Source organism: Branchiostoma lanceolatum, chromosome 11, assembly GCF_035083965.1.
Source record: "Branchiostoma lanceolatum isolate klBraLanc5 chromosome 11, klBraLanc5.hap2, whole genome shotgun sequence".
NCBI classification, from domain to species: Eukaryota; Metazoa; Chordata; class Leptocardii; order Amphioxiformes; family Branchiostomatidae; genus Branchiostoma; species Branchiostoma lanceolatum.
The window spans coordinates 7,868,825-7,895,158 of NC_089732.1; the positions used below are offsets into that span (position 1 = coordinate 7,868,825).

The following is a 26,334-nucleotide window of genomic DNA, read 5'->3' on the forward strand; positions in this document are numbered from 1 at the left end:
TGACCTACATGTAGCTGCTAAATGTGCCTGTAGATTTCAACAAATGTGGTTCCAACTAGTATAAGCCAGTTGAAACTAGTTCTAACTGGTTTGAGGCGAGCTGGTTTTACCCTGCTGGAACTGCCCACAGACCATGGGCAGGTTGATCTGGCTGCTGATCTGCCTGTAGAGCTGCAGAGATTCCTTCAGCATCTTCATTCTGTCAACACTGGACTGGGTTTTACTGGCAGACTGTAGCAGCTCATTCGCCTGCAGAATATTCAGGGCCAAGGAAAAACACAGTATCCAATGGTCAGTCAAAGATCTACTTGGTAACACTTTCAACACTATCTTTGGACTAAAGGGAGGCACAACTGTGATATCATCACTCTTGAGTCTTCTTCTATCCCTTAGTCTAACTATTTGACCATTGGGACACAACAGAAGATCTGGCAACCAGTCTTCTCCACCCTTCTCAGTTTTCTGTTTTTCTTAGAGTTTCACTACTAAGTGTTATGACTGTTCATTCTCTGATATTATCCTCCCATCCTTTCCATTGCCTACCTCTCTTTCCTGGAAGGTTCCTTGCATGATAGTTTTGGTTAGTCCCGATGACTGGGACATGTATCTGTACCATTTCAGTTTTATTTTCTTTACTGTAGTGAGGAGGTCTTTGTAGGGACCAATGTTTTGTCTGACTCTATTCCATACTTCTGACATACCCCGCATGAAAAAGTTGACCAGTCTCTTTCTTATATTTCATGAATACAAGGGAAAACAGACCTTTGAGCAGACTGCATCCTCAGTGCTGTAGAGAGAGGGGCAGACCTCTCTGAGTCGAGAGCTGATGGCGTCTGTTGTTGCGTCATCACCAAGGTAACGGTTGATCAAACACGTGATGAGCGCACTCAGGATCTGTACAATGAAACAACAAACAATCCATAGGGCCAATGGTTTTATTAAAGTCTCAATTTTAGGTACAGAATTCTTACCAAAACAAGAATTCTTACCACACCAAAAGAGAAAATTGTTGGGAAATATGCATGCTTAGAGATAGGAATGCTTACCTCCTTTCCATTCACAATCACATCCCTGAACCTCAGACCGCGGAGTTGGTTTTGCATCTCCTAGTAGCAGCACAAATATTGACATCAAAAGCCAGAAACGTACAAAAACCACTGCATGAAATTTTGTCGTATCTTAAAGTCTTGCACTACAGCCTAATCCACTGTAAGCTCTTAACATTCAGTCTCAAGAAAAAAGAGACTAGTCAACTGTACTAGAATAGTTTTATCAGTTTGGTACGTCGCTGATTAAATGAATTCTTTGTACACAAGCAAGTTATTTGTTGAACCAACATTTCGGTGACCATCTGTTGCCTTCCTCAGGGCAATTCTGTCGGTTGAATAAATCACTTGATTGTGTACAAAGAGTCTTTTTATTCAGTACTAAACATTTTTTAAACCTTCAGTTATACCTTGGGTAGTCCGGCAGCCACGACTTGGAAGGGGTGTTCACACAGAGCCCTCCACAGTCCCAACACCTCACATGTCCGATGTACCAACTGTTGTACCTGCACAAGGGAGGCCTTCTCAGCAGCCTGGGCCTCAGCTGAAAATACAACAGTAATTCAAAACAGGGACCATACACCACAAACAGACATGGAAAATAATGTTAACACACCTTTGCTTGTAGCAGAAAAAGTACTGTCAATGCCTTTAAGTTTGCAGGGATTTAATTTTGTGGTAAGGAGAGAAAGGAGTGTTTGCGGTGGTTTTTAGTTTGCAGTTGAAAGAAGGGGATAGGTGGGCAGAAGACAGAACAAGCATTTCCGCAGTGGTTTTAAGTCCATGTTTAAGTCACTCTACTGTATTTTTCTTTCCATTGGATCCATGGATTATGTTTATCTATGTATTTACGAGTTGTTAATATATGTTTATGTATCTAATGTGAAATGCAATAAAAATTAACAGAATAAAAAAGTTCATAAAGAGCTTAACCCTGAAAACTGCAAAAATAAACCACTTGAAAAATTTCAACCTTTACAGTATTCTTCTCCTTCTCAGGTAAGGCCACACCAATTTATTTTCTTGGTTAACGGAATGAAAAAAAAAAATTTTAAATGCTAGATTGGAATAACAACATTAAAACAGAACATCAGAAGAAGGTTTGTACTTTGGTGCACACAATTTCAGGGAGTGAACAGGGTCAGGTGCAAGTTTTCACCCCTGCCTTCTGTTTTCATGATTTTTTTTGCTAAAATTGAAAATAAAAATCTGTTAACCAAGAAATTAAATTGGTGTGGCCTAAGCAACAACAGCTAGGATTGGAACTCTGCACCTTCAGATCAAGAAGAAGGGTATGATCAGAAATAGTACAGAAAAACAGACTAGGTGATGTCCTTACTCTGGTACTTCCTCTGCAGCTGCTGCTGCACCTGGCCCGCACCTGACACACCTGCGTCCGGCCGCAGGAATCCCAGCATCCTCTGGTGGATGTTGCGGGGCGATCCGAACCCGTTGGCTGCGGCAGGACCGGAGGAGAGCGCGTTCTTCTCCAGGAAGTCTCTCAGGCCACGTAGCTCGTCCAGGACCCACCCCAGCCCCTCACCTGTCACTGTGCTGCATAACTGGGGTGATAAAGACATTACAACCAGGGTTAAGAACAATGTTCTGTTTAAAACCTCTAGCACTCTGAAGTAGCCGTTTGGCACCCAATTCCTTATTGGTTAGGTAGCAGGGAGAAGATTAATCTATGTAATATCTTGCTCTTTACAAAGTGGGAGCGAAAAGTTTGACTTCCAGTATAACATATCATCTCTGTATGTCCTGTTATTTACAACATAGTGATAGATCAAAACAACTGATATGTTTTATAACAGTGATATTCAGAAAGACTCGGCTATCTGTATATCTTGTCATAAAAATAAATGTAGTAAATTTACTGACCATTTGTTGACCTTGTTGTTTAGTCTCAAACACCGCCTGACTCTCCCACAATGGCCTGAGAAAGGCACATTTTATATTTGAGAAATGAGAAACAAAGTAGCTTTAAATCATAACAACATATTATAATGATACACTGATGAAGGTTAGACAAACAGGTAATAAGATAAGCCAAAAATAGTTACTCAAGCAACTGTATAAAATTTTGAAACAGTCAGACTTTTCAGACAGCATCTGCTGTCTTTCGTCAGTGACTAAGGAAAGGATTGGAGAACCAGGTAAAATTATGATGATACATTACATCGATGAAGGTTACACATTCGAGTAATAAGGTACACAATACAGTCTGGTTAAGGTACATCGTACACACTAGATAGTCACTGACAAAACATAGAGGATGCTATCTGAAACATCTGACTGTTTACAAATCTTATCCAGTTGCATGTGTAACTTTTGTATCATCATGATACATTTTTCAGTTATTACAAAACATTGTAGCCATTGGGCAGAATTTTTTCTTGCTTAAACTAAAGGGTTTATCGTAATAAGACAGAACTAATACCCCAGAATCCTGGCCATGTACAGACAGATGCCATTGTGTTTCCCTGAGAACTTGACCTCTGGACCAAGGACTGTGCTGCTGGGGTCAGGTGACCTGAAGGGGAGCTGATGATTGGCTGGTGTGGATGTCACAAATGCAGAGGGTGTGCTCTGGAACAGTGCTGTGAAAAACATGGACAGGTAAAAACTGATACTGTAATTCTTGGTTTGTAAACAGTAACCTAATTTAAGCTACTTTAACAGTCCCTAGTCAACCGCTAAACTTTCCTTATCGCAAATATTTGATCACTAACATTTGAGAAGGTGATGTTTGTTACCACCGTTGAAATTAAATGCAGTGAACTATTCCTTATTTCCCCAACCGCAATATCGATTTACAGTAGTAAAGATTAAAAAATCATCATGAATTATGAACCTTTATGGAAATTCCACCATCAAATTAAGTCCAGTTTCACCCTCAACACAAGGTTAGAAAACCTAGCTAAAATCACAAAATTTGATCTACCTATTCTAGCTGTTCTTCACTTATTCTGACATTTTCAAAGTTACTGTCCTTGGTGCCTACTGTGTTTCCCTGTCTCTGGTGCTAACTGTGTTTCCCTGTCCCGGGTGCTAACTGTGTTTCCCTGTCCCTGGTGCTGATTGTGTTTCCCTACATACAACACTTCTGATGACAAAGCGTTCTCAAATGGAACTAACAACAATGGCGACAACAACATAAACACCTGACCCACCTGAGGAAGCAGCAGGTGTCTGCAGACCTGGCACAGGGCTGGGCGCACCTGGCATGGGGCTCGGGGACATTCCTATGTCTGGATAAACATGCAGGAATGACAGAAATACATCTGCTGTTCTATTCACAGCTAAAATGAACTTCCACCATGACAAGTGAAATGGTCATGATATGTACGTATAAAGTTGAATATTACAAAGAAGACATGTGCAAGGAACTAAAAACAAATTTAGAGTTATTGAGACATAATGCTGTTACACATGTTACTAGTTGAAAAGTGGAAGATACGTCTATAACTCTGTAGACGATGTCAGTACATTATATGAATTCAAATGACACAGAAGAAGTTCTTTTATGAATGGTACTGAAAACAACTTTAGAGTTATTGAGACATAACGCTGTTACACATGTAATAATAATTGACAAGTTACATCTATAACTCTGTAGACGATGTCAGTACATTATATGGATTCATAAGACACAATATTGAGGATTAGGACCACCACCTGGAACTTGCCCCATGTTAGTGATGTCTGGAGCCACGGGGAAGGCAAACTGGGCCTCACCACCAAACCTGAAGAACGCTCGAGTCGCCCACTCTGAGACCTGTATAAAAGAAACCAGTCTTGTCACTGTGCTACAGAACAAAAGACAAAGAGAGATAATTTTCTTAACCCTGACTCAGCTCCCTGACTTTTGTATTGATAAAATATAATCATTGACGTTTGTTGACATTATGTGAAGGATCATGTTTGGGGTGTTCAGAGAAAATTCTTAAGTGAAAGGTCTAAACACTCACTCTGACATCTTGGTCACTTGGAGACAGGCTTGTTTATTACAATTTACAGATTAAAGGTTAGGTTCATCTGGATGCAGGTTTCTAAACTCTGACTGCTTGGTGGCTAGCAGCCTTGCATGGACTTATTGTTTATTGTTAAAATGACTTATTGTTTATTGTTAAAATGACTTATTGTTTATTGTTTATTGTTAAAATGACTTGGAGCAGCCCAGGATGAAACATGCTAGTTCATTACAGATCAAAGGTCAGGTCATAGGTAAAAAGAGAGTGTCTCTAAATATACGGTCTCTGAACTCTGACCTCTTGGTCACTTGCAGCCTTTGAACAAGCTAAGATCAAACAGGTGGCACAGGCCTGTTCTTCTCTCAGCAGTTTGAAGAAGGCTTCCACCTCCTCACAGTCTGGTCCTCCATTGCTTAGCAACAGCTGTCTCAGCTGGTCAACCGGTCGCAGCTGGTTCAGTAAGTAGCTTCCCTGTGACAAATAGGGTGAAACAAAGTAAGCCCAGCCTGCTTAATGGTAACTCAAAATCATTAAAAACTAGAGTTTCATGACCTCTTACCTTCATAAAATGATGTTAACCTATTCGAGTGACATATCATAAATTTTTCTTATTGATAATGCAATAAAGGTTCTCATTTGTATAATTCATATCAGTTGATCATTTCTCTACCCAGATAAAACGAGTTGTTCAAAGTATGAAAGTCTCATCTCAGCAAAGAAGGCTATTGTAAAATTTCCTCATAAAATATATAAACGAGGCCTTGAAAGCTGCTAAGAGGCCCATCATCAAACTTAACCTTCATTTTCCCAACCCCTACCCACCTACTAAATATCATAAGGATCCATCCACCGCTTTTCGATTATGCTGTCTACAAACAGAAATAGCACCGAAAACATAACCTTCTTGGCAAAGGTATAAATGAAAGGCCGAATAAAAGTTCTAAACAGAAACTATGTTGCTTACTGAGGGATGACTGTCACAGTGGTGCAATAGATGTCAGTTAGCTGCGGACTGAGTCCACTCTACTTTATACGTCTTGGCGAAGGTAAAAACACTGATATTTGCTGACACACCCACCTGTGCACTGAGCACCACATATCTCTTAGGAGGTAACCAGTGTTGGTTCACCACGACTGGAGGGAGTGACTTGGGGGGTGCAGCTCCATTTTTGGGGCCAAAGATCCCAAAGTCTTCTCCGTCCGACACCTCCGTTAGAACCCAAGTCCTTCCGTCAATGCCAAGGGTGATCTATCACAAGTAGATAACATTATTGGGATCCGTACAGTCAACATATGACAGAAAAAAAACCTTATGAAATGATAACATGGTCTTCAAACTGATGTGAGCTGTCTTTGCACACACACACACACGCACACACACACACACACACACACACACACTCACACACACACACACACACACACACACACACACACACACTCACACACACACACACGTCTTTTAGATTTGGTTGCTCTAGAGACATATATCTGCAGGAGAATGATCGTAATGAAAAATTACGACAAACCAGCGTTCCCGCCAGCCCAGGTTAAGAGTGCGTCCACCAAAATATAATATGGGGGGGGGGGGAGCGCCGAAGGCGCGACCCGACCGCCGAAGGCGGTTGCAATTTAGGGGGGTCCGGAGGGATTCTCCCCCGGGAAATTTTGGATCTTCAAGCCTTCAGAAACGCAATCTCCCGCATTTTCAGAGACAAATCATGCGATTGAGAGTGGTTGTTAGTGGGCCCTTTACCGCCGCCATTGTCATTATCGGTGGCAGTGCTAACGAGAACGACCCAAAAATGTGCTTTTCAAAACGAAGGAAATCGGTAGATTATGTTGTCACCCGTTGTTGTTTACTTCTAACACATTGTTTTACTTCTATATTCGTGTTTTGAGGTACGTAGATACCGACCAAGTTTGATAATGAGCATGGAAAATACTATTTAAGTCTTTGATTAGTTTGATAAAACCGGCTATCAGTTTTCATTTTATGTTCGATCGTTTGTTCTCGACCGGAGAGTTCGTTTTTATGTCACTAACACCGGTAGTTCTCGTGAACGTTACTAACAGGAAAAGGTAAGTAAACATGAGCTTACAAGTAATTTTCACAAGCACGCCGTAATTTATTAAAAAAAACATAACGTTCGTAACGTTACCGAGTACGAGACTAGTTGATTATCGGACGATATGCGATAAGTATAGAATCCATTTGTCGGTCAAAGAAGCATAAATTACCGTCACAAAAGTGAACATGATATCCAGGCCGGTTCAATGTTGGGTCGATCCTAGAAAATCAATGATCATCCAGTGGCAAAATCGTAGCTGCAAGGCAAACAGTCCTACAGGCGACAGCCATGGAAAAGAAAGTTGTGTCTCTACAGAAAAGCCGTGCGTGCTTCGGCTCCCAGTGACGACTCTCCATGCTTTCTTCATCCTGTACGTACAGACGAAGCCACTTAATTGCACCTCGGATAAACGCACCTTCCATTTAATTGCACCAAATCCCAATATCCAAAACCGGTTCCCATTCACTGCATTGTTAGTGACTCCGCATATCTGCACCGCGCACGGTCACCAATGCCGGATAACTGCACCAATTTTTTTCAAAAATCCTCTACAAGTTAACGGAAAAGGTGCGCTCAAATCGGCAAACGCGGTACAAATGAGCCGATACCTGCCGGTGTAAAGGCGCAATACCGCCAATATGTTTAAAACTGTTTTGAGTAACAAAACAAGGCGGTCTCAATTGGCAGCTACGTTGATAGGAATCGTATGGGAGGTCCCGGGCGGGTCACCCGTAATCAGTAACCAAGTTTTAGTTTCAATTCCTAGTTTCATGGCGGTACATGATTTACGTAAATCGACAACTGCACTCTACGTAATGTAACACAGAAACTGTTATCCCATGTGTGGCATGACGATGTTTCAGAATGCCTCCCCTGTAACATTACGTGTGTTGTAATGCGGTAGATCGAATGGAAAAATTCAAAAAATGCAAAATCAAAACAGGTTCGTAGTCATTTCTTTATCTGTCATAAAGGGTCAATAAATAAAGTTAATAACTGAATAATTTCGTCTGTTTTCTTTGTGCTAGTGTTTCTGACTAACAATACACCCCCTCGCCCATGGTGGTGCGGTCCAGCTGGGCATTTCGCATAATTGCACCAGCCGGATAATTGCACCAAAAACGCTGACAAATGGGTGGTGCAGTTAAGCGGATTCTACTGTACCATTCTTTTTTTCCTAGATGTACGTAAAACTATGCTCATACTCGTGCAGTCATACTGCGAGCCAGAGATCAGGTCTTTGCGTCAATTTTCCAATAGCAAATTGAACGAAATCGCGACACAACTTTTGACAAGATGGCTGCACTGAGGTGTGCTCACCGCATCGAAACGTAAAAGAGGGAAATCACGATCACATTGTAAGTTGATAAACACAATGACATGTGTCTATATAAAATCGAAGGATTAAAAGAAGTTGGGTGTGATTTTAGTGAATTGTATTAGTTTCTGGGACATACATAATTTTTTTCATGTATCCATGTGCTTGCCGTGTGCTTTGTTACGTTGTGATGCTATCATCCTTCAGGCGTTTCATGATCATGTTTGGCGCGAACCTTTCGCCTGAGCTCGTCCCAGTTTATGATCAAGATATAAACGGCTTGTAAAATACTAATAGAGCCGCAAATATCTGTATGACTGTCATTAAAAAAGTACAATGAGGGCAACAACACGATATTTAGAGGCGCTCCTTGTTCGAGTGAATCTTGTGAACTGGCCCCGCGGCCGTAGGACCGTCGGCACTTCACTGAACTTCGGATCTTAGAGCTTACGGGGCGTGTCTCACTGGGGCCAGGGCCGCCCGGCGTGAGTTTGATGTTTTAAGGCGTGCGGTGCTCCGCCCCTGGCCCTGGACTGCTAACAATGCGTAACAGAGAGCCCTGGAAGTACATCGTAGGCTTCTTTCTTACTAAATGAGCGGTTGTTCTAAGATTCTAGTTCCACTTGTGACAGAAATTAGCCTCCCTTCAAAATTTTGTTTGGACGCACTCAGCCCAGCTGAGTGCGTCTTTTCCAAAAAAAGTGCGTCCAAAGACGCACTGAGGTATGCCTGGCGGGAACGCTGCGACAAACTAAAACAGATATATCACCAATTATGATAACATGACACTGTTATAATACCTTTTGCAGACTATTCAAAATATCATTAAAGACTTTTTTACACACTTGGTAATCCTTCAACAAGTAAAAACATCATCTTAGACACTAGATCCAACAAAAAAAGGCATCATATTGGTGAATGTAAGTCCTGAATTTAAGGTCAAGGTGCACAGGTTAAGGTTCATAGGTCCTAGCAACTGACCTGTGTCTCCATGAGAGGGATCTGGAAGGGGAAAGTGTCCGTACTCAGACACCACAACATGTCCGAGTCTTCCGCCTGAGAGGAGGCCAGCAGGGTGGAACCTGTAACAGAAGAACAGTGAGGTACATGTTAGTAGTATGTAGTAGTATGTGGCTGAATAACCTTTTGGTGGTGGCAGAACTGGCTTCATACATTGACAATTAACCTGAACTGAGGATGTTATAATCAAAAGTGAATTTTTCTCTGGGCATCTTCTGGCAATTCTAGTTTCTGTCAGTTTTAGTTTTTGTTTCTGTCAATTTCAGTTTCTGTCAACTTTATTTCACACTTAAGCAAAGCGTGAAGACTAGCCGACTGCTGCCCACCAGTGTCAGGGAACCTTGCAGCATTGTAATCAAATACTGGATACTACTACTACTACAACTTTACACTGCACATTAACTTGTAAGGATCCTCCTTACTATGATTTATCTTTTTGTATGGGAAGGAACTATAACTCTGTTCCAATGCTATTCACCAACATATATGGCCCTGTTGGTCAATATTGACCATGGTAAAATCTTTATTCACATCAGCCCTACAGCCAAACTAAACAACTATGTCTCTACCTTTCCCATAGAAGGCAGAGTGGATGTTGGTTGGTCTCTGTGGTGCAGCGGTAGCAGTAAACCCAGGAGGCAGCCGGACGTGCACCAGGGCCAGGATACTGGGGCGGGCCTGGGGCTGGTTAAAGTAGCTGGTGGTAAAATACATCCTCACTCCTGGAGAAACAACAATACAAACATGTTAGGATACACCAAAAGGGATCTTTAGGTGGAAGTGAAAGAATTTTGGTACAAATTTGATTTTTGTACAGACAAAATTTTTACAACATCGATTGAGGCTAGACATCCAGGACTGGTAATGAAATACGCAAAATAGCAGTTACAACTTTTCGTCAATGACACTGACGAAAAGTAGTGGATGCTACTTGAAACATCTGACCATTTCCAAAATCATATCCAGCTACTTGTCGATGAGTAACTACTATTTGGCATGAAATTATTACAAATTCGGCTTTAACCTTCTCCCTGCTGAAGTAGCCTTATGGCACCAAATTTGCATTGGTTACAGAGTTAGGCAGCAAGGAGAAGGTTAAACTACATCAAAACAAGAAAACTTTGCAACCTGACCTGTTTGAGTGATGGCTACCAGGTGTACGTTGGTGGAGTCTGTATTTGGAACAGCGGAGATGTGCACGATGGACTTGAAGTTGGACCTGTCAATGGAACTGTAGGAACAAAACATTTTTGTCAAAATAGGTTACATCACAGTAAAAGGGTCTGTGTCACACAAGTCCTCTTGTCATAAGAAACGTTTCATAACCTCTATTGTTTAACTATAAGGTGAATCTCCCAGAAAAGTACAAGGCTTTCCACACCTACTGTAATACTTCGTCTAACTTGACAACCAAAAGAATGTAGAAGACAACGCTCCTCACATAAGTCAACATTATTATCAGTCGTCGTGTTTATGCCCTGTTAGGGTTATAACGCCCCCTTACGGGACGACATACCCTTTCGTTGGCTGATACAAGATGGGGATGCACCAGGTTTCCCGTCCGTTCCATTAGAACTTACATTCATATTGTGCATAGGTGGCATTAACAATGCCTTTTTGAAACTTTAAGTACCTGGCAATCCTTGCTGCGTACTGTACAATAGTGGACTGGTTCATCCAGGAGACACGCCCCATGGCTGTGCCATCAGCACCAAGGTCAAACACCTCCAGAGTGCCCTTCTCAGTCCGCGTGTACAGAACATGACGGCTATTGTCTACTTCAATCTGTACTATGGGGTCTACAAAAAGGAGGGAATCTGTCAGAGGGGTACAAACAGCTTGGTAGAGGAAATAAATACAGAGATTACAATATACTGTACAACAAGTTGGTTTTTGAGTAGTTTCTCTTACTAGCCACTAAGCTTGGCCCTATATGCATTGTATACGTGCTAGGTGAATTGGGGTACATTGTAAAAGGAATGTGGTTCAAAACAGGTATTGACATGTGCAAGATACACACACAAGCAGATTTTGGAAGAAAAAAATTGCTTTAATAGTTTTTTCTGTCACATTCCCTTTTCCATAGTCTGCTTTGTAAAAAACAAAATTGAAGATGACCCATTGAATTCTCTTAAACTTAACAAGAGTCCGTAGGACACAATTCTCCGTGAAGTATTTATAGTATGTACAAGTATTGACCCACACAAATTGCATCTCTGCTCAGTCCAAGTAGTGTTTTAGAGCAAGTAAAGAAAAAGTGTTTGTTTATCTTTTTCTTTCAATACAGGAGTGGTCAACCTGCTGAAAAGTATGTTTTTACAGCATGGCATAGATGGGATCTAGAAATTCCGGGAAAAGTCACAAAGTTAGATCTAGATGGCCCCTTTTCAATTATCAACGAACCATTCAGCCTTACAACTAAGATGTATCAGAAATCACAAATATGCAGTAAATCCTCTTTCCACAATTTATTGCAGGCCGGCCTGATCTATAGCTATCAAGCTACATGTATTTGCAATAACAAAGGCTAATTTATATTATCGTAACATTTCACGAAGGTCAAAGGTCACCGGATCTAACCACCCGGAAGTGACACTGGCGCACGCACTTTTCTGAGATATATTTCTCAACAATCTTTCATCCCCTGCGTAAACTTTTTACATTGTCACAGCCTCCGTATTATAAACTACAAGTGTGGTAAGTTTGAAGGTCCAGAGATTTGCCATTTTCACACTGTGCGTAAAAATGCATCGTCCGTCCCGTGCGCACATACTCAGTATGCGAGTTGCGAGGGACACGGCATACTTAATACACAGACTGGAGGTCACTCTGCAGTCTGTTCGCAGCTAAAACTCACAATTCCCGTTGCCGCATTGGCATGTAACTTGGTATTTCGTTTGCTAGGTTGCGTGTGGTGATGCAGGTTGTCTATTTTTCAATGTAACAGTGACTATACGATCACAGCAAGTAAGGAAGATTTATACCCCGTATCTGCCTGAAGTATTCCAGTCATGCATAACGGATTATAACATGGTCCCTATGGCAGGGCAGTGGGACATAGCATTAATTATAGGGGTGCAATTACGATATTGGATTGACGTTTAAAGTGGTTATGGTGTAACAAAGCTATTGTGCATCACCACGCCGAACCAGGCAAACGATATGCCAAGTTACACACCAGTGCAGGAACGGGATCGTGAGTTATAGCTGCGAACGCGCAAACAAATGCATTCCCAATACTCCCAGAAGGAGGTCATCCTCCTTCCCGGAGTAATAACAGATTCAGTCTTTCCTGCCCACTGACACATAATTCTGTCTCCAATATTACGATGTTTAGCAACATACCTTCCTCAGAGAATGAGAATGTGAGGAAGGAAGGCACCAGGAAGGACAGGGTACTCGTGGAGTGGTTCAGCTTCTTACAGCGCCGACTGAACCAGCCTTCCTCTGCCTGGAACAACAAACAACAACATAAACACACTTTCACTGCCAACAACAAAAGAACCTATAAGCCAAAAATATTTACTCAAGCAACTGGATAAAATTTTGCTTGAGTAACTATTAGCTGGATGTCTAACCTTCATTGACATAAAAGAACCTATACAAGAGGCATTGTCTAGTCTTTTTCAATGATGAATAATCAATCAATACTAGTATAGAGTTCATTCTGGGTCACCATTGTATTCATTAGCAAGACTTTAAAAATGTACCATTGAGTTATAAAACTCAATAAGCCGCAGCAATGTTTGAGTTAAAGAAGAGAAATCTAGCAAAATCAGGAGCAAAATGGAGCACATTAGAAATTTAAATAATATCAAGTTTCCATCTAACTAACAAACAAAGAAACAGTCAAATCAGGAGTAACCAGGAAGAGAGTCTTCATTGGAATACAGTGTTCATGTCGTAACAATATTTGAAGACATACCTAGTCAAATAGTCTGGCAAAGACTTAGGAACTTAAACTCGATGGAGATTTTTCTCCAAAGAAAGACTTCTGTGCCTTACCTGGTAGACTATTTCATACAGGCATCCATCCTTCCCAGCCAGGAAGATCCGTCCCTTGTCTGTTCCCACCACACTCAGTATGTAGGTGTTGTCAGAGGGGATGGAGAACAGGGGATCTGGTAACAGGTGCATCTCTGCATACTGACTCCCAGGTGCTGCGCCTGTGAACATAGAATCACCTGGATCACATGCATGGCAACCTGTAACGTTTGATTCCAGCTACACAATTCAAATAAGATAATTATCAAAGCATTGAACGACTTCTATCTTTCAAAAAGAAAATTAATTCTTCAACTGTTATTGAGTTAAAAGAGACATAAGAATGTACAATGCAAACTCAACATGGTTGGAAGATTGAATTCTTAAAAAAAAGATGGACTTTCAAAAGAAAGGCAAAAGATACACGACTATCTAAGAGTAAGAATCTAGTCTCTATTGTAGGATTTAATATATTTGTAGATGCTTGGGAAAGTATGGTACCTTCAGGAGAGTTGGCAAAGCTGACCCCCAGGAGAACAATGTCCACTGGAGTGGTCAGGCACAGGAGGAACTTGATGTGTGGCTGGAATATACCTGGATATGTGTGTGGAGTAAAAATACAGGTTTAAGTACCGGTAAAGTCATTAGCAGTGGAGCCTAAACTCTCAAAGAAATATTTCCAGCTTACTTTTCATCTGAATAGCATGACCAATGACAAAGACCAAGTCTAAAATCAATAAAACATGACCCAATTTCCTATTGTAACATAATCATATCAGTCTCATTTTAATCATAAGTGTTGAACCTATTCTGTGACATACGAGAGTATGACAACCTCCATCATCTGAATCTGATTCACCATCTCCGGTTATTTGTTTGGTGTCTTATCAATTCTCAGTCAAACTCACCTGGTTTTGGTTTGACCAGACCTGCACTAAGAATGGTTTCATTTAGTCCATCAAAGTAGGCCAGGTCACTCCTGTAAGAGGAAAAAAAGACAAAAGTCAAATCAAAGTGCACCTTCTCCAACCAATGAAGCCATTGTTTCATAAGATCACAGATCACCAATCATGAATTCTTGCAGTTGCAGCTCAAATTTGAAACAAATTCAAGCTGACTTTTGGAATCATCATTATAAATGCTTCATTATTAATATTATGTCAGGTATTGATTTAAAAAGTGGAACTTACCCGTCCTCATAGTTCCACACGAAGATGTCGCTGTCGATAGTCAGCCACGCCCTGCTGATCTCAGGGAACACTCCCATCATGCAATTGCACTGCATGCCTACAAAAGTCTGGTTAAGGAAGTCGAAACTGCTAGTCTACTTCAGCACTACATGTTTTTGAGAGCATAAACACATGACGTTGTTGATATTAAAAAATTATTTCTATAAAAGAATCCTACAGCTACTTATTTGATGTTTCTACAATCTAGATATGATGTACTAATTTCGTGATTTGTCCGAGACTGGCTGCTTGATTTTTTTGTAAGCTACTAGTCAGTGCTCTAGCCAGTGCCAGTTTTGCCGTAAATTTACAGGAAACTTTGCTGCGTGTTACGGAAAATATTCAAAACCAATCCGTAAACCTTGACGGACAAAAATCGAGAGAAATAGACAGGCAAAGATCTCATGAAAAGAAGCGAAGTTTGAAGGGAAGTCGATTCAGGACATTTCTATCTTCCACCGGCGACAGGTGACAACCCCAAGGTGGCTGTATACCAAACAAACGGAGGCACGCAGGTTGCCAGTGGCGTCGTGCACCCCCCTCCCCACTACCAGTGCCCCACCACAAATTATTCTGGCCTTCGGCGCTCGATATGTTAGGTTTATACAAAAATTTTGGGCTTACAAAATTAAATTTCAGGCTGGCTAGAGCCCTGCTACTAGTTTTTCTATACTAGATAAAACCATTTTCCACACGTTGAAGGATACGGCTGAACTGTTCGACCAGCTCAGGTGGGAGGGGAACCCTCCTGACAGGGCTGAGGAGAGGCAGGTTACCCAGGGCTCGGTGGTACGTGGACAGGACAGGGTAGTCCAGCTCACTCACTCCACTCATGCTCGGCGCTCCTGTGGAACAGAACATTCAGAACCTACTGTTAATATCCTGATCATTCTTTTCACTTCAATTACACACCGCATCAGTTAGATCATGACCTACCGTCACATACGTGACACGTATGTCATTATCTAACTGATTGCGCACTGTCTCCTGGCTCTATATTGTACACCACACTTCTTTTGTAGACAGCTTGACTTTTTGATTTTGACTTCAATGTCAATTGTCCTGTTATGTAATTTACTTGTTGGTGTTTTTTTGTTGTTTTGTTTGTTAAATTTATTTTTTTTCACTTTTGGACAGACAAGGATGATGTGGTAGTGCACTCAATTTCTTTGTTACTTATTTCACCAGTGCCACATACAGAGAACAATAACCCATTTTTACACCTGGGTGGGGTGAGGAAAGTCGTATTAAGAGCCTTACCCAAGGGCAAAACATTGGTGGGGTCTGGGGAAGCGACCCCGGGACCACTGGGATCTGGGCCGAACACCCTGCCGTCACGCCACACGACCCCATGATTCGCTTGTTGGAATTATATTTCCCATAGCATTGTTTTGTGTGTCATTGTCACCAAACCTAGCTCTTTTCAATAGATGCAGGCATTGGGCAGCCGCACCATTGGGTAAACTGTATTCTATGAGGTATTGAAACAAACAAATAAGAATCACCATGTGAGGAGACCCTCAGCAGGTCTGATAAGTCTCCATACTGCCTGTCAGCTATGATGTTCCTGTCAATCTGTTTCCCAGCAGCCTCCAGGGCTTCTTGTGCCGACACCCCTGCTCCACCCAGTCCAAGTGATGCCATGTCTGTCTGAAATGAAATGTATAGCTTAATTTTCTAGACATATTTTGAGATACAAATGGTAATCATGAATTCTGTAATCCTTGAAAGGTCTTAATTTCCTTGAAACATTTTACTAGACGTGATGTGATATGGACAGCAAATGGTAAAATAAGGTTATAATGTAACAATTTTCTGTCACGTCTATATATTCAAATAACGTTATCACATGTTCTTCAAGAAAATAAAGATCACAGCAAGTTTTGAGATTAACATGTCACCAACATAATTCATATGGCACATGCAAGTGCATTCAAAATTTCAAATCTTAATTTTCTCTACAAAATGCCTAAGCACCGGAATAATGTATCACTTTGCTTAGACTTTTATCCAAGAGCCATCAGGAAAATCTAGAGGTACACCAATTCAGCGGTTAACTTATACAATTCATTTAGATCATAAATATTTTTCAGGTGCAACGTTACTTTCACTTTTCAACATCATTGTCTGTAAAAGCTTTGCCTTTTATTCTTTCTCTTCAAAGAACGCATTAAACTAAAACTGAAAAAAGGCACATACCTTTCCAATGAAACACGTAGTCTATCGGATCCCTTAAACGTCGCAACAAATGTCAACTTCTCGAGTAAACGCTGTGAAAACCCAGAAAAACTAAATTTTGAAAATTCAATCTAACTGGAAGCAGCCATTTTGCCCGCCATGTGTTACGTCAGCACTTCTGCGCAGGTCAGTACGCAGCTTTGGACCATTCAAATGACGGGGAAAAGATACATTATAACTCTAATAAAAGTACAACAAAACTTAGTAAAGTTGAATATAAAAAGTAAAATCAAGACAAATGAAGTATATCCTAATTTTGCAATCTCCAAGAGATTGATTACAAATGCGACGATCATTTACATTTGAATGCTATACATTTTAATCACCTTTATATGAGTAGAATCGTCCAAACTGAAATTGTATGCAAAGCCATATATCATATCATCACTAAACAGAAGATGCTGAATATTCATAGTTTCTATTAGTTACATACGTTGGTTTATGTGTTGTTCTTGTTTAGTGGATGGAAAACGAAAATATTGGACATTTCCGGAAAGTTCAATGAAAGCGGAAATGACGTCATGTCCAACTCACCAAATTTGGGCGAAGATGGCGGCAAACACGAACGGGAAGAGATTATCCTGCAACGATTCGGACCTCGATAGCAACGAGAAGCGGCGCACGAGAGCTCAAACTAGGTTGGAAGATAGTTCATACATAGATGCATTAATCCAAGTCAAAATTGTATAGTTTCTATGTAAGATTCCGTGTAATTTGTACTATTTGTGGCCGTAAAAAATAGCGCGCGAAATTTTGCACCAAAACAACATGTTGCAACATGTAGGCTGTAGCGCGTAGGTGATCAACTTGCAATTTTGTATGTGCATCTTTTTCGGTTATTGTGATCATTGCGTCTTTTTTCCTGATTCTCACTTAGATTAGATTTGGATTTACGTTGCGAAATTTAGAAGTACGGGAATAGACATCAAAAGAAAGGCCGACATTGTGAAACCCCGGAGCAGTTTACACCCTTTTGTCAGGCGATGGGCTTGTGGCAATTTGCATGACAGACTTCAGTCGGCTTTTCCAGACAAACAAACTCAGCGGCCTCACTTTTGTATGGATATTCTGTACTTGGCGGCATGCTACAGAAAATCGCTATAATTCTTATGGAAATCTGGACATCGATTGTCAAACATCTTGCATAAAAGCTATCAGACGTAGCCCAGACATCGATCAGTTGTTACAGCCCTCCTGACTGAATAAGTAGCAGGTATACGGTTTACCCTATCTACCTTCTTCGTGTCAGATTGTGTTGCCCTCATAACGGTAGCTATTTTCTTACACTCTTCCATGTTTCTAGAAATTCATGTAAGTCAGTGACTGTAATGTGTTTATCTTTAATGTGAATTTTTTGTCAGTTATGAAATTGTAATTTCTGTTAACCTCCTTGGTTAAAGTTTGTTTGAACATTTGTTTACTCGTCATTTTCATGAGAAGCATGCAGGCCACTAATCATTGAGGTCACTAACCTCCCCTATAAAACTCCATGGTCAAACTAGCTGTATTTTGCTTGTATGTTATACATATTCTTCTCTAAAACATGCCCCCCAAGAGTCACCACGACTACTAGTATTTATCATTGCAGTTGAAACGGAATAATGATTAATAGAATATGGGCTTCATTCAAATATTAACTGGGCTGCCCATGTATGAATTTGCCTACATGCAAGTACAATAACTTTAATTCTGAATCTGTTTTGCAGGAAAATTCGTTCTGAGATATTCGAGAATCCATCCAAGACGACGATGACGTTCATGACCTGGGACGTTGACCCCATCGTTACGCAGCACATCTACGACGACCTTGGCGTACGGGAGATCCTGGTGGAGGACGACATTGTGGAGAAGCTTCGCCCCACCCCTCCCATCATGGTGAACAATGGACTCTTCCCACCAAAGGTTGGTAGATCACAGATTTATTTGTGTATTTGTTGGATTATTAGTTTGGATGCATCATGATATAGCACAGCTAGCCTCGGTAGATCTACTAGAAAATTTCCATTCTGTTACCATATATACAACTACATGACAGGACATCGACTTACTCATCTATATTGTCGACTAAACTCTAAAGTAAACTATAAGACTCGTCTGCTACTTGAGACTTTGTAATTGATCCTGTAGTGTAGGCTCATGTGCCAGAAGCAAGTGGGTCATTATCCTTCAGGAAGTTATAGTACCGGTTGAAATTTGCCCCATATGGGGTTATGTGGAAGTATCGCAAGATGAAGAAATGTTGATCTCCCATTGCCTTGTGTAGGACAAAAAATTTGATGCTATTCGCAAGCTTCTATCAGCCTTTTAGTCTACTGATCAGGCCTCTCGGGAGGAGGTCTAATTAGCCCCTTACAGTGAGAAATTATGTAACACAGGTCACAAGGTATATCACAGGCTACTAGTATGATAATGTAATGTATACTATATATAGTATAGAACAGAAAGTTTGACCCTATCAGGCTGCTAGAAGAGTTCATCCTACTTTGTTTCCTGCTCAGCCCCGTAAGGTCGAGACATTCCACTCCCACCCGGGGGAGAGCAGACTTCGCCCCCTGCAACAGACCACTCCCTGTCGCTGGATGTCACAGAAACACCACAGGCAGAAAAACGATGCAACGGCAGGTCAAGGTCAGTGTTTCCATGTCTTTAACCTTCTCCCTGCTGCCTAACTCTGTAACCAATAGGGAATTGGGTGCCAAACGGCTACTTCAGAATGCTAAAGATTAATGAAATGAAAAGTCATGGAGTATATGAATGAGTCAGTGATTGAGTCCATCTTGTTGTGATTTACTACAATGCTTTCCATAAACAAAGATTTTGTAGATCATTTCTTTGAGGTGAAGATATTTGTTTGTTTGAGTGGCATACTTGGTAAACTGCCACATGCCAGTCCATGGTTTAACCAGGTTTGTACGGAAGGATAAAAGCTCCATTCTGGACAGATTTATATTACACACTCCTACTCTTATGAATAAGTATGGTAGTAGGTTCTTTATCATGCTGGGGGTGTGGCTCCTGCAACAGAGGGCCTCTATTTAACATAATCAAAGCAACGTCCCTAGCCGAAGCTACATACTTATTTACACCCTTTCCCACAGGCACAGCATCAGGACCTATCAGTGATTCAAACTCAGTACCTCCAGGTTCTCAGTCAACAACCCTAAGTGTATGGTGCGACAGTCATTTTTATGGTTTTTAACACTGATTCCTTGTTCTCCCACAGTTCCCTGGGAGAGATTGTCAGATGAGCTGCTCCTGTCCGTCTTCAGCTGGCTCAACAAACGGGACCTGGCCAGGTGCATGATGGTCTGTAGTAGATGGCACAATGTCGGGTAAGTCACTGCCATTCATGGTAATTGTTTGTATTTTATTCAACTCTTAACCAAACAGATCTAAATTTACAAATTGAATGCTTTTGTCCTATATTGTAATGTTAGTCTCAACTCTCATTGCTTTATTAGTCTTCTAGTTGTAATGACATCATGTTCTCTTCTTGATTGAATTATCTAATTGATTTGGGGTCCACAAATATGACGTTGATGACAAATCTATCTGACAATCATTGTTATCATTGTTTCCCTATCAATTTGTATTATTATGTGTCAAGGGGATTAGGGGGTTAATCTAATTAAGACTTATAATGTTTCATAATAATTGTTATCTTTGTTGTTGATTTATGCCTGTTTCGTGGAAAAAGTAAACAAATTTCACTAATTGAATCTTTAATTAATGGCTGATCTAGTAAAAACAAGTGAACTATAACTATAGTATAAGAAGGAGAGGGCAAAGCTTTGGACACTGGTGTGCTGCATTTCTATAGTATATCATAATGTCTAAAATAGTAACAATTATGGAGTGAAGTTTCATTAAACATTTATGTATGATGTTTGAATATTGCCTACAGGTTAGATGAATCTTTGTGGGGAAGAATAGACCTGTCAGGCAAGGCCCTGCGACCTGCAGCTCTAGGCTATCTGGTGGCACGAGGGGTGGCTGTCATGAGGCTGGCCAGAACGGATGTCTGCTCTCCAGTCTTCCATGATGAGATGGGACTCAACTGTATGTCTGTCCAGGAATGGTCAGTAGTTGTCTTCATGTTGTGTCAATTTTTCATGACATAGTTTCTTTATACGTCATACATATACGTTCATTGGCATCCAATGGCCAAGTGGCTAGGCTAGCGGACACAAGATCAAGAGGTCATGGGTTTGATTCCTGGCATTGTGTTCTTGAGAAAGGCACTTTACCTTGAGAAAGGCACTTAACTTTCCTCACTCCACCCATGTGTAAAGATGGGTACCTGACTTCGGTTGGGGAGGTAAAACGCAGTGGAAAGAGAAGGTTGGGCTCCACCTTCCAATACCGTGCCCTAGACACAGTGAGTAACAACCCACTGCTCCTACGGCCTCAGAAAAGCTCCAGGACTACCTTTACCTTTTACTTTTTTTTATTAGCAAAAGATACTAGGTATTGAAATGTATTAAATCTTGAATATTCTTTCTCCTCATTGAAAACTCTGTAAACACTGAAATATCAAACTTCTTGTTTAGTCTAGCTTTCTGAAATATCATAATTGCTTCCTCTGATTCTTATTGTTCATTTACTGTCTTTTGCCACCTTGTTTGAAATGAAAGAACAATAGGTGAACTGTGAAGAACACAGATTTAGATTTAATTTTATCCAGTTGCTTGAGTGACTATTTTTGGCGTATCTAATAACCTGGATGTCTAATCTTCATCAATGTAACACAGATTTGGAATGTGATTTATTTCTGATGTGCTTGTTGTTTATATTATCAGTCCCCTGAAGCTGCAGTACCTGGACCTGTCCATGTGTAACATTGACGTGTCATCGGTGAATGAGATACTGCGACTGTGCTGCAGACTGGTCAAACTGAGCCTGGAGTCCTGTAGTGTATCAGGAGAGACACTAAGGTACACAAATCTGCTGTTATTAACATCTAGACTAACATGATTGCCCCAGAGTACATAATTCTGCCACCCTGAAAAGATACGTCCAAACAGATCTCCAACCCAACATCGCCCAGTATGACTATATTGCACTCCTGTATATCTAGACTGCCTACCTGGGGGTACTGAGAACACACTGTGGCAGATTTATGTAACCAGGCAGATTAATGTTAATGGAGGTTGATAAATTAAGAAGTAAGCAAGATGGTAATATGATTTTAGATGGCTATATATTCTCTGATGGTTAATAAAGCATTTTGATACTGGTACAAAAATTATTGTAAAAGAAAAACATTTCAAAGACATTCTTCTGCCTTTACTATAGCTACCCCAAATTCTCATATCTTTTTGATAGTCCATTTGTTTGTACTATGTCCCTTTATTATTTTTGTTTCATATAAAAGTTGAAAACCTTTAATTTTTCCTGTATTGAGATATGTTCAGTCTATTTTTTAGATTCTTTGAACTCATTTTAGTAAGAGCTAACCCAATGTTTATTGACCAACAGATACATTGGGCAGTGTACGGACCTAGACACCCTAAACCTGGCCATGTGTACTGGTGTAGAGGAGGACCATGAGGCCATGGCTTACATGATGCAGCAGTGTCACAAGTAAGTAATAAAGTAGTGCCTTATTTCATTTGCATGTAATAAATGATAGTAGAGTATTAGTTAGACTAGTTAACCTTAAGCAAGTAGCCTTTTGGCACCCAATTCCCAGTTGGTTACAGAGTTAGGCAGCATGGAGAAGGTTAAGTTCAGCATAAAAAATAATACAGTACATGAATATCCAGACAAGATGACTGCCTTATGAACTTTTTTTCCTTCTTTCCCACATAGGCTGACAAGTCTGAATATTGCCTGGACAAACCTCAACTACCCCACTCTAGCTGCTGTAAGTATACAATTGATAACCTTTGAATGAATTAAAAACATTTATAAATGATGACAATAACAACCCTCTCTGTGGCTTGGAATGGACTTGCAATTTGATTTTGTTCATCCACTTTAGGCCGTCAGCAACTTGCCAAGAAGTCTCGAACACCTGAACCTGAGTGGATTCAGAAGTCTCCTCACTGATGAAGGTAAAGATTTGTTTTACATACATAATGCATTTATTACCATTGATTCATTGCTTTTGATGTTACCCACATTTTTAGCAAAGGTTATACAGTCTGTACGTTTCTTCAGTTTTAAGTTACACAGTCTTAACAATGTTGTAAAAATGATCGATGATTGTTGTATTTTTTCCCACTCCAGCTGTGTTTATGGTGGTCCAGAGATGTCCAGGTCTTATTGAGTTAGATGTCAGGTAAGAAAATCAGACTTGTAAAGTTGTATGTGTAGAATTTTAGCTTCAATCAAGAATAACAGAAGATTTTCATTATGTTTTAAGTTTACCGAAGGAAGCAAGTTTCTATTTTCCCCCAAACCAGTCAACCACAAAAGTTCCCATTGGACTTCTTGCGAGACAAATGTACATGTACTTGTTAACTTCTTTTGACTCAGGATTTGTTTCCTATCCATAGACATCCATGCCAAGAAGTATGGATACATATAGCCTAATAATGTTATCCAATGGCTGAGCACTTTTGTCTTTCCCCCTCTCCAGTGACAGTAGCCTGCTGACCCCCACCACCCTGGAGACTCTCATCAACGGCCTCCTGTCCCTCAGACACCTCGCCCTCAGCCGCTGTTATCACATCAACACAGCCTATATAGTGTAAGTACTTACCTCAGTGTTCTAACTAGCATAGTTTGAGCATGAGGGCCCCTTCTAAGTCATGTCGTAAACATTTTCAAAAAGAGATATGTTTTACATCTTTCAAATCTTTATTTGTTTAAACCAACATCACAGAAGTACATACAAACATACACTTCTGAATTACGTTGATCTTACACAACAAATCGTTGCACACAATATTACACATCGTATATATACACAACAACAACTATGACGCAGTCTACAATTGTCTGTTGTACAGACGGACAGTATAGTGGAGAAATGAGTTGTACAGTCTGTTGGTCCTAGCTAAGGGGACACCGATTCCACTCAAGTTCCTTAAAGACCTTCCAGTGACCTCTGACCGAACATGCCTTGTTGATGAAGCAAATACTACCATATGCTGAATTTCAAACACATTTTACATTCGGTAGCAAAAGCATATGTGTACACAAACAGAACTATTGATGCTTTCACTCTTTGTTCTACGTAACAGTGTATTGAGGGGAATGTTGGTAACACCTTTGCCAAAGTAGTCAGCCGTTGTTTCGAACGGCCAATCCCATTCTCACGTTTGAATTAAGTCATGTCATTCGTATTCCAGCATTCATCTCATTTAGTAATGTTTGTGTTGCTTCTTCATCCTAACAACAGGAACCTTGGTGCCATGCAGAAGCTGGCCACGTTAGAAGTCTTCGGTATCCTGTGCGAGATCGGCATCGCTAACCTGAGGGAACTCATGCCGCGGGTGAAGGTGAACACGCGTCTCTTCAGCACCGTGGCTCGCCCCACGACCGGGTACCGCTGGACGTCCATATGGGGACTCAAGTGTCCCAATATGTAGGGTCAAAGGGGAAGGGTCAAAGGCCTTTTAGAAATCAATCACTTAGGAAAATAGAACTAAAGGTCACAACGATTGGAGCATTACATTTTGGTGGGAAAATGTTATTGTTTGTTTGGAGCCCCTCCTGATCTTGCCATAGGACAGGTTTTGTATGAAGAATTGATATGCAATAATATACCAAAGATAGAAGATAATGTCATTTTCATTAAAGCAATATCTGCTTTTTCTTTATTCTCACAGAAGAATAGAGTCCTGAAAATGTTTTGAAATTGTAAAAATGCGTTAATCATTCCAATAATTACATGCAGTGGTTGTTCACAGAATTCCAGTCTAACCAAAATCCTCAAACCAAATATTGCACCTTTTATACAAGGTAAATTCTAGAGGAAAATTGTATATAGATTTTTTATGTTGGTATTATTATCTGATTGTAAAACTAGTTTGTAAGAACATTCTGAGTAAAATACTAGTATTATCATTGATGCAAGTTGCTTTGTCCACTAATATGGTGCTCAATTTAAGATTGTAAATTCTCAAAATTCAATTTTAGATATCTTCGGTAAGTTGTAGATGATTTAGCTAGAATTATTGCAAAGCAACAACATTTTAGAGACATTCCCGAAAAGGTTACAAAAGCTCTTATATGGATCACATTTTTGTGTCAAGAATGTTTCCTCTCCAGAAAGCAGAAAGTGAGAAATGCAGGAATAAGCCAATGTAAAAGAGACAAGTCTCTGACTGTACCCAAAGGGTACCAGTCTAACAAGTTTGCACTCCTTCCTACACTAGTGTACTTCTCACTAGTGTACTTCTTCAGATGCTAGGCTTTCTGAAGGTTACAGTTACTGTGTTACGTCAACTTCTTAGACAAAGTTGAATTTTGTTGCTATGTATTGCGATTGCGACCACTTTTCTTCCTTTTTGTTGGAGTTCAAGTTGTAGAAAAAAGACATGTAAAAGACGTGTAAAATATACATTGTACTTGTATCACAACAGTGTTGCTATTGTTGTTGCTTGGTTATGATTTAATTGCTACAATCATGGTTTGAATTTAATACTTTTAGGGATATATGTTATTTGGTGGTACACGACCAAGCTTCTCTTACTGTATTCTTATTTCTTCTCCTAGAAGTAAGAAATGCTGAAGGAACCCCCTGTTGTGCAAAGAATATTGTTATAGATTATTCTTGTTGCTGCAATGTTTGTTAAAGTAAAACAATGTTACTTTAAAGTTTGTTTGTGAACTGTTTGTAAGGGAGATTTATACAATATATGGTGATTAGGTTGTAAAATGTATCTGTAGAGATAGAAAATATGGATATGGGTAGTATTTTACAGATGATAACGTTATGATGCCATTGATTAAAACAAAATTTGTTCTAGTATTTCATGAAGTTTGTCATGTTTCATCAGTTTCTTAGCCTCAGGAATAGGCAAAAGGCTTTGCCCAGTTTCTCTCATATAGCAGGTCCAAACTTTTCATTGTAGGATATTTGCCTTTTCCATATGACACAAGAGACTAATGGTGACTGTCCATCACAATTTGCAGTTCAACCAATAAGAGAATGGCAGTTAGCGATTTGACCTATGAGAGAGTCACTCCATGTTGTCAAATGTGTTATGACTATAGTCTACGTCTTGATAGGTGGGTGGGGCTTAATGGCGGGAGAAATTAACGGACAATCCTAAAGAAAGTGAGAGGAAAGGAAGCAATAGTTTTGTTTTTCTCACAATAAGTTGGTTGGGTCGAAATGAGCGTAATAACCAAGCAGCTTTGATTTTCGTCCGCCCCTTTTAAAATGTTTGAAAAGGTATCACAATAATGTACCACTTAGAAGACTTTTAAATCATGCAAAGACGTACAAGAACAAGCCAGAGAAATTGTATGTTCTTAGAGATGGGTGTGACTAAACCG

The 26,334-nt window shown here is 40.3% G+C and overlaps 2 protein-coding genes and 1 long non-coding RNA gene across 9 annotated transcripts in view; 2 read left to right on the forward strand and 1 right to left on the reverse strand.

Annotated features, from left to right (window-relative positions):
* Positions 1-17,001, reverse strand: part of LOC136444186 (nuclear pore complex protein Nup155-like) — a 29,062-nt gene extending 12,061 nt beyond the window's left edge. For 2 of the 4 annotated variants that reach the window (XM_066441664.1, XM_066441661.1), the window contains exons 1-23: positions 16,843-17,001; positions 16,149-16,293; positions 15,351-15,488; positions 14,605-14,701; positions 14,323-14,393; positions 13,916-14,008; positions 13,436-13,596; positions 12,776-12,881; positions 11,064-11,229; positions 10,564-10,661; positions 10,000-10,152; positions 9,392-9,492; positions 6,099-6,269; positions 5,318-5,491; positions 4,725-4,824; positions 4,220-4,297; positions 3,487-3,646; positions 2,928-2,982; positions 2,386-2,608; positions 1,457-1,590; positions 1,047-1,106; positions 763-894; positions 111-249 (exon numbers count right to left, since the gene is read on the reverse strand). In XM_066441664.1, coding sequence (XP_066297761.1) covers positions 111-249; positions 763-894; positions 1,047-1,106; positions 1,457-1,590; positions 2,386-2,608; positions 2,928-2,982; positions 3,487-3,646; positions 4,220-4,297; positions 4,725-4,824; positions 5,318-5,491; positions 6,099-6,269; positions 9,392-9,492; positions 10,000-10,152; positions 10,564-10,661; positions 11,064-11,229; positions 12,776-12,881; positions 13,436-13,596; positions 13,916-14,008; positions 14,323-14,393; positions 14,605-14,701; positions 15,351-15,488; positions 16,149-16,287 — 2,749 coding nt within the window. In that variant the 5' untranslated portion in view covers positions 16,288-16,293; positions 16,843-17,001. The remainder of the gene's footprint in view (positions 1-110; positions 250-762; positions 895-1,046; positions 1,107-1,456; positions 1,591-2,385; positions 2,609-2,927; positions 2,983-3,486; positions 3,647-4,219; positions 4,298-4,724; positions 4,825-5,317; positions 5,492-6,098; positions 6,270-9,391; positions 9,493-9,999; positions 10,153-10,563; positions 10,662-11,063; positions 11,230-12,775; positions 12,882-13,435; positions 13,597-13,915; positions 14,009-14,322; positions 14,394-14,604; positions 14,702-15,350; positions 15,489-16,148; positions 16,294-16,842) is intronic. The other 2 variants (XM_066441662.1, XM_066441663.1) reach the window with 2 other exon arrangements.
* LOC136444188 (uncharacterized) lies at positions 178-2,922 on the forward strand. The gene is made up of 3 exons (XR_010757235.1): positions 178-291; positions 752-1,604; positions 2,405-2,922. It is a non-coding gene; the product is annotated as an uncharacterized lncRNA (long non-coding RNA).
* An 841-nt stretch (positions 17,002-17,842) lies between the features above and the next one.
* LOC136444613 (S-phase kinase-associated protein 2-like) lies at positions 17,843-25,804 on the forward strand. 4 transcript variants are annotated; one of them, XM_066442246.1, is made up of 12 exons: positions 17,843-18,150; positions 18,588-18,783; positions 19,380-19,509; positions 20,105-20,213; positions 20,786-20,959; positions 21,681-21,815; positions 22,360-22,464; positions 22,693-22,747; positions 22,865-22,937; positions 23,113-23,164; positions 23,465-23,575; positions 24,230-25,804. In XM_066442246.1, exons 2-12 carry the CDS (start codon positions 18,631-18,633, stop codon positions 24,417-24,419), a joined length of 1,287 nt encoding a protein of 428 aa, XP_066298343.1. In that variant the 5' UTR covers positions 17,843-18,150; positions 18,588-18,630; the 3' UTR covers positions 24,420-25,804. The 4 variants fall into 4 exon arrangements, with proteins under 4 accessions (XP_066298343.1, XP_066298345.1, XP_066298342.1 ...); XM_066442248.1 differs by having other exon boundaries at positions 17,843-18,101; XM_066442245.1 differs by having other exon boundaries at positions 17,843-18,094.
* The last annotated feature ends 530 nt before the right edge of the window (positions 25,805-26,334 follow it).

Bases quoted from the DNA above. Each gene is read 5' to 3' on its own strand.
- LOC136444613 (XM_066442244.1), top strand. The intron at 21,816-22,359 runs GTACACAAATCT...ATTGACCAACAG, and splicing joins GTATCAGGAGAGACACTAAG to ATACATTGGGCAGTGTACGG. The intron at 22,938-23,112 runs GTAAAGATTTGT...TTCCCACTCCAG, and splicing joins AAGTCTCCTCACTGATGAAG to CTGTGTTTATGGTGGTCCAG.